We start from the raw sequence: 16,594 nt of genomic DNA, 5'->3' as shown, positions 1-16,594 counted from the left end.
GCACTCAATCAGACAGAATCAAGGGAAAAAGAAATATTTTTAAACTAGGAAAGGTGTAAGTCAGGGTTGTATCTTTCACTATACTTATTCAGTGTGCCTCAGAGGAAATAGAGAAGCTGAAGACAAATGCAGCATTGAAATGGGAGGAAGACCCATCAGTAACCTACAATAAGTAGATGACAAAACCTTGCTTGCTAACAGTGACAAGGGCTTCATAATATTGATGAAGACCAAAGACTACAATCTTCCATAAGCATTACAATAGTACCTAAAGAAAGCCAAAAATCCTCACAAGTGGACCAATAAACAATATTGTGGCAAACAGAAAAGAATTCTTTAAGCTTTATGAATTAACTTTTAAAAAGGTTTAGCTCGAAGGCAGTAGTTTCTAATGACTGGCTCTTAGTCTGTGTGGCAGATATGTTAAGGAGTTGAGTTTTGGTTTGAGAAATTTTCCTATTTACTGACAATTTTATCTCTACATAAAAGTGTGGTGCCTACAAGCCTTATATACTTTATTTTGAAACCCCAGGAATTCCAATTTTCTATGTCCTCTTCTCTTCCCAATTAGTTGATTTCAACCCATAATCGGCCCACAGAGGAGGGTAGAATTGTGCCATGGCTTTTCTAATGCTGTCATTTTTGTGGAAGTTGAATGTCACCTCTTTTTCTCATGTGACAGCAGTGGGTTTGAAATATCAACTCTGGTTAGCAGCTCAAGGCTTAATCATTGTGCTAATAAGGCACCTAATTAGACATGTTAAGCTGTCAGAAACCTAAAAATAATAATATTTAGAAAGCATGCTATATTACCTTTCTAGAAATTTATCTTCCGTTCAAGGCTTGAAAAACCAGAATTAAACAGATTATTGGCTTATGAATACTTTTTCACTAATCATTTAATAAAAATAATTCATTATATCGAAAAAGAGATAACTTGCTTTAGTTAAAATTGTATTTTCCAGGCTCTCGTCCTTCATTCCTCACCTTCTGTTCCTCCATCAGAGTTGTAATATTAGATGAATAGGTGGAGTGGTTTGTGGCTTGTACTTTGCTTTACATTGTGTGAAATTCACATGCCAGGAGATGAAATTAATTTGGAGCTCATGGCTACTTCTGTTCCAGAGCCTTTTTTGCTGTTGTTGCCAGAACCTCTTAAATGGTAACTTTAGCTTCTGTACATTGTCACTTAAGTTAAACAACGGGATTTGAAAACTCAATGTCAATAAAAAACCCCAAATATTCAACTTTTAATTGTGAATTAGGTGAAAGTTTATAGAGAAAATCATCAATTTTCCATTCAACGGTTCATACCCATTTTGTTCCTCTCATTCATGGCACTCCTCTCAATGTACTCCGGCTACTTACTCTCCTCCCTCCCTGAGTCCGGGTCCATTCCTTCTTCTTTTGCAGGCATATGAACTAGATGATGAATTCAAATTCAGACTTAAGGCGCAGGGACATATTCTTGTAGGTCCAATCTGTCTCCCTGTGACCTGGCTCTTTTATGATTTTGCGGTCTGTTCCGCATTTTTCTCCAACTTTATGTAGGAACTTCTAATGTGAGTCTCTGTAGAGAAGTTGGTAGTGGCAGCCTGGCACCGCCTGGACCTCTGGTCTCAGTGTTGTGGAGACTGATGTTGTGAGGCAGGAAATTACATGGTCTAAGAGACCATAAGATCTGAATTTTAATTCAAAAACTAGGTCAAGCTAGTCTCTTTCATAAATGAATATGTTTAAGGACGAGAAATTTGGAAGATATTAAGGATTTCTCTAACAACCTGTGAGTTCATTGTTCCTTTTTGCCCTCTTCTAGGTAAATCTTACTAAGGTATGCTATACTAGAATTTACTTTCATGGAAGTTTTCTAGAATGACTATTTGCCATTTAAAGAAAAAATGCATTAAGCCCAATTAACTACAACTTAATGTGTAGGATGTATCAGTTTTAACACCTCAAAATTCACAACTGTACAAATGAAAGGAAACCGTGATTGTTCAAGGTTTGCATGTTTGGGTTGTATAACTTGGCAAAGCTGAGATTTTAATATCGGTCTATCGGAAAAATGTAAATATATCAGGAGAAAACAAATCAGGGTAGTATTTTGTGTTCGCAATCTTAAGTTATTTGATACAATTATAGTCATAATGAAGCCGGTGTTTCTGCCCCGTCTTTTAGGTATTGTCGTGAACGGCCTAGTGAACATTAGCATTTCGACGATTGAGAAGCGCTACGAGATGAAGAGCTCCCTGACGGGCCTCATATCGTCAAGCTATGACATCTCCTTCTGTGTGCTATCTTTATTTGTGTCGTTCTTTGGCGAAGGGGGGCACAAACCAAGATGGCTTGCATTTGCATCCTTCATGATCGGATTGGGAGCACTTGTGTTTTCCTTGCCACAATTTTTCAGTGGAAAATATCAACTGGGGTCCGTTTTTGAAGGTAAGCTTCTGTTTATTGTTTTGCTTTAATCGACAGAAGTAGAATAAAAGTAGATCATTAACTCTACCTTGTGATGTATTGTTACTGGTAACTGGAGGAAAGGATTAAGTATCTCCACTTGCGCACTGCCTTGTTGCTTAGGTGTATAGCAGGAGATTACAGAGATCACCTTTCTCATGCTGGAGTGGTTCTCCAAATAATTAAACTTCTGATTCTCATTTCCCTTATTATTATAAACAAAGAAAAAAATCTTCCTCCTAAAGGAGATTATTTGCTTTTCTTTGCATTCTCTTGTAGTCCTCAGACCGTAGTTTCCCCTCTGTGGTTGCATTTACTATTTATTACATCATGGGAATTTGATTGCTGACTTAAGGGAAAGAGATGAGAAACTTATCAGAGTAGAATTTTTTTCTGGAAAGTAAAACTAGTTTTATTCTGGGCTTTCTGGTTTAGAAACAAAAGAGTGACATGAAGTATTGCTCTGTTTAGATGAAGATGTACATTGTTCAAAGTTTAAAAAGTGAAATGTGATCATTTTTATTTCTACTTTATTTTTCAGTTATTTAAAAACTAATGGAAAATAATGATGGGAAAGGTTAGCATGTGCTAAAGCTTGCCATGTGCTTAGCATTTTTATTGTGTTTCTTAGAATTGTTCATGGAAAATGTTGAAAAAAATTAGAACAAAATAGAAGGTGTCATGGTTTAGTTAATTGAAGACATAGCATGGAGTAAGACGAGAAAGGAAAATTAGGGGACTGCTAATCCCCAGAATTCATTTTTTAAAAGTTGATCTTATTATTTCTGTGACAGTTAATATTAAAAATAATTGTAGAAAAAATATACTATAAAACGTGTGTCTCACCATGACTATGATAAGTTCTGTGAAGTAGGATGTTTGGTGATTTGAACAGACGTGTGAATACCATGTTACATATAATAAATATATGCTTGTATACATTCATTACACATTGATCAAAGTAACCCGCTCCACAGTTGCTCTGATCCTCTGGTGGTGCCTGAGATCTTCTCAACATAGCTACCCTATAGAGCAGGGTAAAATTGTCTCTGAGTTTCTGAGACTGGAGTTTACGTAAGTATAAAGCCCTGTCTTTCTCCAGAGAAGAAGTTGGTGGTTTTGAACTCCTGTTCTGTGGTTAGCCGCTCAACTTGTAACCACTGCACTGCCAGCACCCCTTTAGGTCTGCAAAATCTGTACATTAGCTGAGCGCTTGTGAGTGGATGGTGAGCAGTCACTGAACAGTCTGGTAGGAGCTTGCAGGCACAGAGCAGAGCAGTCCCAGTGTAGTCCTATCTGCATATGCAGACCCGCGGGGCGGGTAGCTACACAGGTCTCTTGCTAGCTTCAGCTGCTGAGGCCTGCAAGTAGACCCTGCTCAGCTGCTACATCAGCTGGAGGACTGACGCCACCCACGCAGGGGCTCCTGAGTAGAAGGTGAGCTTCGGGCTGCGGTCCAGCCAGGGCAGGTAGGGAACTGAGACATAACATTCCTGGGCTGTATATTCAATGCTTAGCCTGCTCCTGATACTCTTTAAAGTAAGCCCTTTCTTCCCCTTGGCGTTGGCCTAACTAGCGTTATGTGATGCACACCTGCATATGTTATGGAGTATGGCTGGCTATGGGAGTGCACTGATTAGTTAAATAGAATTCATTGTGGATGTAAACATAGATTATGCAAGCAGTCAGATGAATAAAATGTGCATTTTGAAAAGTAATAGTGTTTGGAATGAATGTTCCAATATGATGGAATGTTATCAGTGGTAGAACATTTATGTCTACTTTAGTATATCATGTAAGATAGGACAATATTGGATAAAATGAACTTCAAATAATTTCACTGGAAGAAGTTTTGGAAACAAGGGAAATATTACAGCTTAGGTTTTAGTATAACTTTATTGGAGATTAAATAACCAAACCCACTGCCATTGAGTTGATTTCCAAGGCTATAACCTGTCTGTATAATACCTCCTCAATTTGAACTGCTGACCTGTTAGTTAGCAGTTGACAATTTTAGGAATGCACCTCAGTAAGGGGGAAATAATAATTTTAACCTGTCATAAAAAAGCATGATACTATCTGTAAGATAGCAGAATGCTATTGCGTTCATGATTTTTAGATCAGAACCTTGATGCATTGAGTTCTTTGCACTTCCAATTAATCAGATACCCTTCCTGTTGTTAAAGCAAGCACACCTTGCTGAAAATGAGTATCTTAAAACAAAACATACTTCCTAGTCCAGCTCAACAGCCTGCCTTGTCCCCAGTACTCATCTGAGCTTCTTAACTTGGCATGTATTCCTTTAGCTACAGCCAATTTGTCTAACTTACATGTCCCTAGCATGAGGATTGGAGAGAGGTTTATTAATAACACGTGATATGCAGATAATACAACCTTGCTTGCTGAAAGTGAGGAGGATTTGAAGCACTTGCTGATGAAGATCAAGGGTTGCAGCCTTCAGTATGGATGACAGCTCATTGTAAAGAAAATAAAAATCTTCACAACTGGGTCAATAGGTAACAAAATGAGAGAAAAGATTGAGATCGCCAAGGATTTCATCTTGCTTCGATCCACCATCAATATTAATGGAAGCAGGAGTTGGGAGATCAAACAATGTATTGCATTTGGTACATCCACTGTACAAGATCTCTCTTTCAAACATTGAAAAGCACCGGACAGAAGGATGGACATTTAATAACGAAAAAAGAAGAATTGGTGCATTTCAATTATGGCGCTGGTAAAGAATATTAAAAGTGCCATGAACTGCCAAAGAACAAACAAATCTCTCCTTGAATAAATACAGCCAGAATGCTCCTGGGGAAAGGACAGCAAGATTCCCTGTCAGATACTTTGCAAATGATGTCAGGAGAGAGCAGTCCTTGGAGGAGGATTTTGTGCTCAGGAAAGTAGAGGGGCAGAGAAAAGGAGGAAGGCAGGGGCTTGACCATGATGGATTAACACAGTGGTTACAACAAGGGGCTTCTACAGAAGAACAATTGTGAGGTTGTCCCAGGACAAGAGAATGAGTGTTTTATTCTGTTGTAAATAGGGTTTATTCTGTTGTAAATAGGGTTTCACGGAGTCAGAACTAACCAGTGGTACCTAACAACAACAACAACAATATGTTATGTTGTGCTCACAGTGACAAGCAGAAAGGAATAGATCATATTCATTAAGATTAAGAAATACAACACTGTCAGTGATGGGATAATATCCATGAATGTGCAAGGATGATTTCTTTTAATGCCTTCATCAGGCTAAATGGACACAATGGCAGTAACAAGGAGCTCAAATATAACACTTGTGAAGATGGGGCAGCGCTGGGCAGTGTTTCATCTGTTGTAGGGTCGTTATGCGTCGGAATTGACTTGATTGCACCTAACAACAGAAACAAGAGAAATGGCTACAGATTAAGGGATATGTATGGTTGAACATAAAGCTAAGAGAATGATTGCTGAAGTCAGATCATACAATGTTAACACATTATTCCTTACTTTGCAAGTTTTCACCACATTAAAGCAAAATCACACATGTTCATCCTGCCATTTTATCCTGTGTTAATCCTGTCATTCTTACAACTGATATTTATCATAATGGGCTACATAGCACTAAAAGGATTTCTGACCATCTTAATTTTGTCGGTAATTAAGAGAGAGATTTCTAATTCCTTTTTAAAAAATGATACTTGGAGATTGAAGTGAGCATATGAATAAACAAATAATACTCAAAAGGATAAATACGTGGCCAGGAAGCCTTTTGTGATGACTGGGTCATGAAAGACCAGTCTTAAAGTTGCATTTTAGGAGAGAAGTACGATTAAGGGCCTTACAAAGGACGAGCTTGATAGCTTTGAGAACCTTGCATTTTCAGCTAGCGTCACCAAAGCGAAGGAGAACCTGACATGGATCTTACTTGTAGAAACACTTAGACATCAGAACAAGTCAGTTAGACTGTGCTTTGAGTGTAATGGGCAGTCATGGGGATTTAAGCAGGGAAGTGCCATATTTTATTAGGTTTAAAAATGATTATTTTTCATTCTATGGTTCAGAGGAACAAGAGTCAATGGTAAGAAGTCACTCAAAGGCTTCTTATATTGAAATATAAAAACCAAGCTACTGTCCTCATGTCATAGTGACCCCTACATAGGGTTTCTGAGGTCTGAAACCTTTTAAGAGGGTAGGCTCATCTTTATCCTAAGGTGCAGCTGGTGGCCTTGAACTGCTGACCTTGCAGTTAGGAGCCCAGTGAATAACCCATTACTCCACCAGGAGCTCTCATGAGAAATAAAGCTATCTAGGACTGAGGTGGTGGCAATAGATGACTGCTTGATTCTAAATGAATTTCCGAGGAAAAGGAAAGGGGACTTTCGTAGTGTATTGGTTGTTGTGTTAGTCTGGGTGGACTACAGAAACACTGGAGAAGCGTGTTTATGTGTATAAGAAAGAGGTTTATATACAAGAGCAATTGAATATTAAGAAAACAGTCCAGTCCAGGTCAAGTCCGTAAGTCTAATATTATCCCAGATGTCTGATACCAATCTATAAAGTCCTCTTCAGATTCACGAAACACATGTGCTGACATTGAATACTTGAAGATCACAGGCCTGTTGGTGGAAGTCTTGTGGATCCAGTGGCGTTGTAAGCATCTCAGCACTGGTAGGGATCTCCATGTGGCTTCTCCAGCTCCAGAAGTCTGGCTCCATATTCTCTCCATGTGTCTTCTCAGATGTCTCACAGGGAGTGAGTCTTGAAAGAGAATGTTTCCCATCTCCAAGGAGGAATAGAGGAGTTCCCAGAATCCTCAGGAGAAGGCCCTGCCTACAGAGGCCTCAATGGCTGTATCCTGATTGACAGGCTGGACTCCACCCCTACACTCTTAATCCTCAAACTGACACCAGATTATGTAACTACCACAGCTGGGAAACGGACTGAGTAAATTACTCTTTTATATTTGACTTGAGCAACTGGGTCCATTCATCAGAATGTGGAAATAAATGTAGTGTAGAATTAGGAGACAAAATGAAAAAATGGGTTTGGTTTTGCTAAGTGTGAAATGCAAATTGTTACAGAATATATACCTGGATATATAAATTTATGTAAATTTGTAAGTTGTTGCTTAAGGTTGATTTCTAGAATTGTAAATTCTAGATTGAAGGGCTTTCTCATTATAAATAATTGTTTATATTATTGCTTTCAGAAAAGGATATATCAGTTACCGTGGTGCTGTGGGCTACCTAACTCACACCTTTAGGCTGCTAACCAAAAGGTTGGCAGTTTAAACCCAGCAGCTGCTACCTGACCTAAATATGAAGCTGTCGGCTTACATAAAAATTCTGTCTCAGAAACTCTCTATCGGGTCAGTTAACTCAATGGAGTGGGTTAGGTTTGGGTTTGCCATCCTCAAGATGCACTGGCTAAAAAGCTTTATTGCCAAACAAAAATTTAGTCCTTTGAACTCACATTGGGCTGCTAACCACACGCCCAGCTGTTCAAACCCAAAGCTGCTCCTCAAAAGAAAGATGAGGTTTCCTGTTCCTTCAAGAGGTACAGCCCTGGGAACCAAAAGGGGTGTTCTACTTGGCCGACAGGCTCGTGCCCATCGGAATTGTCTCCATGGCAGTGCATTTTTGTTGTGAGTTGAAATAAGAGTCGACATCAAAAGATTTGGTTTGGTTTGATCCCACTAATAATGTGTGATGGAAAATTCTGGCTTCTGTTTTGGATTTTTGTCTTCTTTCTATCATAAGTTTTCCTGAAGAGAAATATCATTGTGGGGTGTGTGTGTGTGTTTATAAGTTGTATAATAGCTACCAAACTTAGGGCTGAAATTATATAATGTGTCTAAAGAAGCAGTGAACTGTTAGAAAATCCCTTTATTTCAAAAAGACAATTAAACTGTTGAAAATAAAGACAAGCCCCAGGACAAGAAAATAAATAACTTGTATTGATTTTAGAGATTTTTAGCAATAACAATAAATTGAACCTAGTCTTAAGTTTTGGTTTTTGAATGTTTATGCTCATTATTTATAGTTAGTAGGGTATTAACTGTATCAAATTATTTGAATACTTTTAGGAATTTAAGTTACTCCTTGCCCAGTTTCAAGTAGACACTTATAATTGTTTGCACTTTAAAACATAATGACCTGTCAGTACAAGTAAATCCGTCCACTGTTACACACATGGAATTGTATAACCCCAAATGAAACTATTTGCCCAAGTTTAAAGAGTTGGTTGAAGAAAATTGGAAATTTATGTGGGGCTGGAAAAGTGAGTTGAAAATTTACATTAGAAACAAGTAAATGAACAATCTTCTAAGGTAATGTAACAGAACATGGAATTATTCTGCTAGTAAAATCATGAGACATTTAATTAGACACTACCACTGAGGGAATAAACAAATATCCCTGTGTGTTTTTTCGTTGCTATTATGTTTTGGATTTGAGGGAAACCGCAGTGTGGATGAGATAATCTCTTAAAAGGGGATTAAAGTAATATGATATAGTTAGCAGAAGAGAACAATATGAAATATGAGATGCATACATAATTTCCACAGGTGTGAGAATTACTCAAAAGGAGGTTAAGAGTTATCAAAAGGGAGAAAGATATATTTGAAAACATCTTGAATTTTCATTTGTTCTGTTAAAAAAATTTAAGCAGGAATAGGAGATTTTTTTAAGAGAAGTTTTTATAGTAGTATATGATTAAAAGTGATTATCTAACTTTAAATGGAGATGCTAAATTTTATCAGAAAGAAATGGTGGTTGTTAAAGGCTACCAAAGGAGGAAATACTAAATTTAAGGTAAAGAAATGCTTTTAATGGCTACTTTTTATATGGGTTAGCCTGGCAATAGAGTACCATAAAACATTTTCATTTTCAAGTAAATCATATTTGATGTTCACTTTAACATATTATCAGGGCATTAAAATAGAGCATATTATTTCACATTTTCATGTACTTTTTAATATTTTTAAAACTCAAAATAATCTTTTATTCAATTTTTACTTCCTTTACAGTGGATTATGTTAGTATTATAAAGAAAAATAATATAATTTCTTTGAAACTTGAGGGAAGTTATGATTACATGTCTAATAATTGCCGAACAAGGAGTTCTCATGTGCACTGGTTACATGCCCAGCTGTTCGTGAGAACGTCAGCACGTTGAGCCTACCAGCTATTCAGGGATAGAAAGATGAACAGTCTGCTGCAATGGATGAAAGCCTTGGCATCCTTCTGCGGCTTCTAGGAGTCGGAAATGATCCTGGTGGCGTAGTAAATTAAGGGTTAGGCTGTTAACCGCAAGGTTCATCATTCGATTCCACCAGCAGCTCCATGAGAGAACAATAAGGCTTTCAACCCCCTTCAAGATTGACAGACTCTGAAACTCAAAGGGCATTCCACTTCATTCTGTGGGGTTGCTATGAGCCAGCATTGACTCAGTGACAGTGAGTTTGAATCAGAATCACCTCTATGTTATGGCATTTTTTTTTAACTGCAGAGAAGCAATGAGTAAATCCAAGAGTGTTTGTTTTCTTTATTGATATACAGTTTTGTAACTACCTACTTTTCTAGTATTTCATTTTTGACTGGAAGTTTAGGAAGAATTCCACACTGAACAACTTTAGCCATTCTGGCCTTCTTACTAAAAAAAGAAATTGAATTAGCAAATTGATCTGGAAGTAGGATGCAACATGAACCATAATTTTTTGTTGTCATTTACTTTTTTCCCCCTCTTTCCTCTCACTTTTCTTTCTTTTTCAAGTGTGGAATATTTAACCAGATTGGAGAAGACACAATTAATATTCAGTGCAGGATATTTTAATCCTGCTTGGTCCTGAATGTCCTTCCTCCTTTGACATTATTTTTTCCTTGGTACAAATCACTTTTATTGCCCTTACCTTGTTACTGGCAAGATTCAGTCCAGTCAGTTCTGTAAATAGCAACCCTATTTACAGCAGAGCGGAATAGTGTCCGTCCCTGTGCCATTCTCACGATTGTTACTACTTTTAAGCCCATTGTTGCAGCCCCTGTACTAATAGTACCTTCCAACTTGGAGGGCTCATCTTCCAGCATTTTATCAGACAATATCCCACTCCTATTCATAAGGTGTACAGTGGCTAATTCTCCCAGAAGTGCACCACCTCTTCCTAGTCTGTTTTCAGTGCAGAAGCTCCCCTGAAACCTATCCACCATGGACGACCCTGAGAGTATTTGGAATACCAGTGCTGTAGCTTCCAGCATCCCAGCAACACACAAGCCACCTCGGTATGGCAAGGTGACAAATCATGGTATTGCCTTTCTGTTTCAATTATATTATAAATGAAGATAAATCAAGAAAGATGATTTATGAAGTTAGAAGATATAATGGAGTGGCGAAACAAATGATTGAGGAATAATTTACACTTTACTACACAATAGAAAGGTAGTTAGGTAGAATCCTTCCGGTGAAATTGTCTTGGTCAGATAATACAAACCACCCTTTGGTTTCTACTTGAATTTCATGCCCCTTCAAGAGTCTGATTCAGTAAATCTGGGTTTTGAATCTTGAGTTATTGTGATCAGTATAATTAAGACTATACATACCCCATTTAGTTTCTGAGTATGTTATTAAAGGCTCAACTGTGGACACAGGAAAAGGTTCTCTTCAGTTCAGGATTATTGTTGTACCTCTTCTTCTAAAGTGAGACTTTCACAACTGCCATGCAATACTCGGTTGTTCAATGCAGCCAGCTTTGTTGAAATTCAATAACCAAACGTTGAAACTGAGGACACTGAAAGAATAAGTAGGAGTTATGTATCAAAACTAAATTGTGCTTGGACAGATGATCCCTTTAGGACCTGTGGCAAGAGTGGCGATACTGGGAGGGTGGAGGAAGGGTAGGGTTGAAAGGGGGAACAGATTACAGGGATCTACATGTGACCTCCTTCCTGGTGGATGGACAACAGAAAAGTGGGTGAAGGGAGACATCAGACAGTGTAAGATATAACAAAATAATAATAATTTATAAATTACCAAGAGTCCATGAGGGAAGGGGAGCGGGAGGAAAAATGAGGAGATAATACTAAAGGCTTAAGTAGAAAGCAAATGTTTTTAGAAGGATGATGGCAACAAATGTACAAATGTGCTTGACACAACAATAAAATTATTTATTAATAGTAAAAAACAACAAGTTGTGCTATAGAAAAGAATTTAAAGAGATGAATCCCATAGTCATTTGGGAATAAATTCTGACATTGAGAAAAAAAAGAGAATTTTATAGTGTTTCAAAGTTAAAAATGCTAAGCTATAAGAATTATTTCTGGATAGGTTATTAAATAGTTATTTCCAGTTATAGTAACTATGACAGAGAATTAGTAACAATTATCCTGATTTATCTTCATATATAAGATAAGAGGAAATTCACAAATATAACATTCAAATGGGCCCATGGATATACTTGTTTCTAACTAGTTACTGTGCATGTGAGGTAACGGTTAAGTAATGTTTTTTGTAGCTTCCTCAGAAAGATTTGGTAAAAATGTGGTTTGTGGCAAGAGAGAAATGAGGAAATTTTCTTTTCTTAATCTTTGTTCTTAAAGTTTCATGAATTGGCCCGTTGTTTTTAAATAGGTACATTCCTTTAAAATTTTTATTAGTTCATTACATGTAGTGAAATTAAGTAACAGGATATTATTTTTAGATAGAACTGAATTTAAAGTTTGAATACATTTCTTAGACGATAAAATGCAAATGTTAAGTGCTGTCCCAGCAGAAGTTACGCGTATATGGAGTGATAGTGAAGTGACAGTTTGTGGTAAGTGCTGATTAGATTTTAGCAATGACTAATGTTAATGTGAATGATAGTAAAAGTAAGTCATGAGAAATATTGACTTTCATTGGGTGAAGTTATTGACAATGAGAGCTAAAAATCAATGTGAAACAGCTAAAATGCCTCCAGTATGGTATGCATTTTCTGTGACACTTGGTCTTGTCACATCCTCCAATGAAGGCCAAACATTTTCAAAGTAAAATAAGCAATTAGAAAGAGATTTTAACTAGATAACCTTTTCAGGGTTACATTTCTCTAACACTGTAAGAAAATAAGTTCATTTGATGTCGCTCAGATTATATCTACTTCTGATAACAGATGAAAATATTGCCATTTAAATAACCAAGCTGCCTCTCCTTAAAGTTTATCTTTTCTGATTTCAAACAGTATGCACCTTAAAAACACTGAATAAATAGAAAACTCAGACAAAAATAGAGTGAGGAAGGGAGTAAACATATTTCATACCATAGTACAAATTGCCACTATTAGCATTAAATAGACTATTTAGATGTGTATAAATATTATATATATATTCACCATCAGACAAACTGTATCTGGACTTGTTACACAATCATTAACACACATTCCTATACCCTTAACACCCACACATTCCTACTCATGTTAACATACCCGCCTACATACTTTTGCTCACATATATTCAAATGCAAACCACTAAAAACAAAATTAGGAAGTACCTTTCCCGCCCCTAACTTAGGAATATACGTAAATATATGTTAGATATGAATGCATGTAGAGCTACATAATCTCAAGGCCACTATTTTATTTTATAGGTAATTTGTTTAGCAAATCCTTGCTTTTAAAAAGTTTTGGTTAAAATGCAAATAATTTGAACAAAACCAAAGAAGTAATTTAAGGAGCCCAGGTGACATAGTGAGCTTCCAGTTAGGCTGCCGTGTCAGCAGTTCAGAACCACTAGCCAGCTCCCAGGAGGAAAACCAGGCCTTTTCTCCCCGGAACGCTTGATAGTCTCAGAAATCCACAGAGGAAGCTCTCCTCTGCCCTACAGGGTCTCCATGAGTCAGAATTGACTCTATGGCGGTAAGAGTTGAGTGAAAGTAGTTGTCGGCCTCTGTGATTTGAATGGAGTCAAGCTTTGGGGTCCACAAACATTCATTCATAATTGAAATATGCAATGTAGAAAATAAGAGTCTAGAAAATGAGAAGTTGTCGAAAACAGAACGGAACCCCTGGAGATGGATCTTCTCGTAGGTCTCAGTGAGTCCAAATGGGCTGAGGTGGTCACGCTACGGTCTACCAGGCCAGGGATGACATGCTGAAGAGCAACGGAATTACTCTCATCGTTAAAAAAGAACCTTTTCAGAAATATCCTGAAGGGGGAAACATGAAGCACGAAACACAGTACTCTCAGTGAATGGAAACTATCCATGGACTGATAGGGAAGTTCAGTAAGCACGGCTATTCGGATTGATGACTGAACCACTACTTCTAGAAATGAAATTGTCCTTCCTTGCCTTCCCTCTTGCCATGAGCAGGAGACAGATATGCCTCCTCTCTGCAACTTTCTTCAACATTTTCTGACACCAACTGCTCCTCCCTTGGGACTCTACTTCTATCCTGGCTTCAAGAATTCTCTGCAATGGCCTCACACAATACTTACAATTGGAGAGGGGGTGTTATTAGAAGGTTAATAGATTACAACAAGCCAAGATCAGAAAACAGTAAGAAAATAGTCATTGATCTATAGCAACATATTCCCGCAACCAGCAACCAATTATTTCTCCAGTCCTTAAGCCTTGTGGTCCTTTGGCCTCTGGCCCCACGGGCCAGCAAGCCACCGTGCTTCTCCGCCTCCTAATCCCAGTCTCCGTCCCCCTGTTCCTCTCTTCTACTTCCTGGTCTCCTTGCCATCCCTTCAGACAATGTGCAGAGATCTCTGGTGGCTGTTCCTTCAGTGGTCATGGGCTTTCTCTCTCCTGCTTCAAAGGTGGCTCCTCAGCATGGTCAATAGGGTGGTAGCTTAAACAGACCAATCCCCTCCCTTTGTGGTACGCATGCTCTATTTACATAATCCTACCTGATCATTTTGGGGAGTCATTTGGTAAAAGAGCTATATTAAGAAATTCAGCGCCACTACAAATATATCCAACCTGAATTTAAAGGCTATCCCAATAATAGATTTGAAACAATGCACACTAATTACCGAAGACCAAGCAACTTGCGGAATGACATAAATGATACAATACATGAGGAAAGAAAAAGATCATTAAAAATAAACTATCAAAATGGATTTCAGGAGAGATTACGAAACCATTCTTGAAAATAGAAGAGCTAAATTAGAGTCACTAAAACAAAAGTCCTCAGGGAGACGGCTTGGCCCAGTGGCTGCGGTCATGGGCCTAAGGAGAGGAATGGGCAGTTGTGAAGACGGCACAGGATCCAGCAGTGTCACCTGCCGTGTGGACAGGGTTGCTGTGGAAAGAGCCTACTCAATGGCGCTGAGCAACAACAAATGTTAGAAAATATGAAGGAAATGAGGTTGTAGTCCAGTGAAATTTCTTCTACTCATGTTTCAGTTGCTCTCAGCCAATGATTGGATAGAGGTGTAAAACACTAATAAAAGGTATTGGTCCATTTTGGTTGCCATTCTGCTGGCTATGAGAGAGCGATGCCAACAGCAAGGACAGAGATTAGCTTAGGACCATCCAGGATGAGCTGCCAGTAGAGCACCTTCAAGATCCCTGCCTAAAGTGGTGAAGGTTGTGGCCAGAGGCACCAGCAACCACAGCACAGAGACCACAGGACAGGAAAGGCATCATCCTGAGCCTGAGCACAGGGGCTGCACCCCTGACACTTGAGGCACTGAAGCAATAAGGTGAGGTGGCAGGCTGCTTTCTGGCCCAGAGAGGCCAAAGTTGAGAAACAGCTTGGCTTAGAGGGTGAAGACCAGAAAGACTTGTCTTTCTTGAGTTTGGTTTTATTGGCAAAATATTGAATGATACAGGAAACATCAAAAGAAGAGGCAAGGAATCTATAAATACACTGTACAATATAAAAATTAGTTTATGTTCAATCTTTTCAGAAAGTAGCATAAGTTTAAGAACCAATGGTACTGAAGGAAGAAGTCCAAGCTACATTGAAGATATTAATGATAAACAAGGCTTGCCTGTGCCCTCCAGACTTGGGACACCGCGATCGTTTGTTGGTGCTGGTGTTCTCAGTTGCTGTTTAGGTCATTCTGACCCAGGAAGACCCCGTGGACAACAGAACAAAACACCCACCGATCCTGCGCCGCCCTCACAGTTCTTGTGCTTGAGCCCATTGTTGCGGCCACAGTCTTTTCTCTCTTTCGCTGCCCCTCCCCTGCACCAAGCATGAGGTCTTCCAGGACTGGTCTCTACGGATTACGTGCACGCCGTACGTTGGATGGAGTCTCCTATTCTTGCTTCTAAGGAGCAAGGAATATCATTAATGACATCAGACAAATTTTGGCTTAAACCAAAAAAATACCAGAAAAATGATTACCTGTGCTTTATTGATTATGCCCTGGCATTTGACTATGTAGAATATAACACGTTATGGAGAAACCTTGTGCACTTCTGCCAAGACAGATTTGTTTGTTCGCTCATAAGTCTGTGGTGTTTGCTAAGTGCTACCTCATAATAATTCAAATGCGTCACCTGCATCATAATTCAGACGCGTAGATTCTTCTTTCTTTCGTCTTTCTATGCGGTGTCCTGCTTTCACATACATATACTGAAATTATAATGTCTTGGGCTAGACATAGCTTAGCCTTGCTTTTCAGTACTCTAAAGAGGTCTTCGGGTGTTAGCTTTATCCAGTGCAACACATCATTTGAGCTCTCAACTGCTTCTTCCACGAGAAGGTAAAACACTTGGTATTCAACCATCATTCTATTTATTGTGATATTAGCTATTGGTCCAGGTGTGAGGATTCGGGTCTTCCTTAAATTGAGTTGTCAGCCATTCTGAGGGCTACAGACCTTGATTTTCATCACCAAGCGCTTCACGTTCTTCTCACCTTCAGCAAGCACAGTCTTACCATCTACAGGTCAAAGGTTGCTAGGAAGCCTCCTTCAAACTTGATGCCATGCACCCCTTCATACCGTCCCATTTCTAGGATGCTTTCTTCAGCATGCACGCTGAGTAAGCATAGTGAAGGACTACGAACTGATGTGCCTCCACTTTAACTTTAAACCAGGCAGTGTGCGCTGTTCCTTTAACTGCCTCTTGATTCATGCACAGCGGCCACGTGAGCCCAACAACGTGGCCTGGAATTCCCGTTCTTCTCAAGGCTAGTTTGCTTATGATTCACCTAGTTGAATGCC

At 38.7% G+C, this 16,594-nt stretch overlaps 1 protein-coding gene across 1 annotated transcript in view; it reads left to right on the top strand.

Moving 5' to 3' along the window:
* Positions 1-16,594, top strand: part of LOC142440051 (solute carrier organic anion transporter family member 4C1-like) — a 76,449-nt gene that overhangs the window by 17,380 nt on the left and 42,475 nt on the right. The window contains exon 2 of the mRNA XM_075542669.1: positions 2,179-2,442. Within this exon, the coding sequence (XP_075398784.1) occupies positions 2,179-2,442 (264 nt within the window). The remainder of the gene's footprint in view (positions 1-2,178; positions 2,443-16,594) is intronic.

Source organism: Tenrec ecaudatus, chromosome 2, assembly GCF_050624435.1.
Source record: "Tenrec ecaudatus isolate mTenEca1 chromosome 2, mTenEca1.hap1, whole genome shotgun sequence".
In the NCBI taxonomy this organism is placed as follows: domain Eukaryota; kingdom Metazoa; phylum Chordata; class Mammalia; order Afrosoricida; family Tenrecidae; genus Tenrec; species Tenrec ecaudatus.
This window is presented reverse-complemented; position numbering and strand designations above follow the sequence as displayed.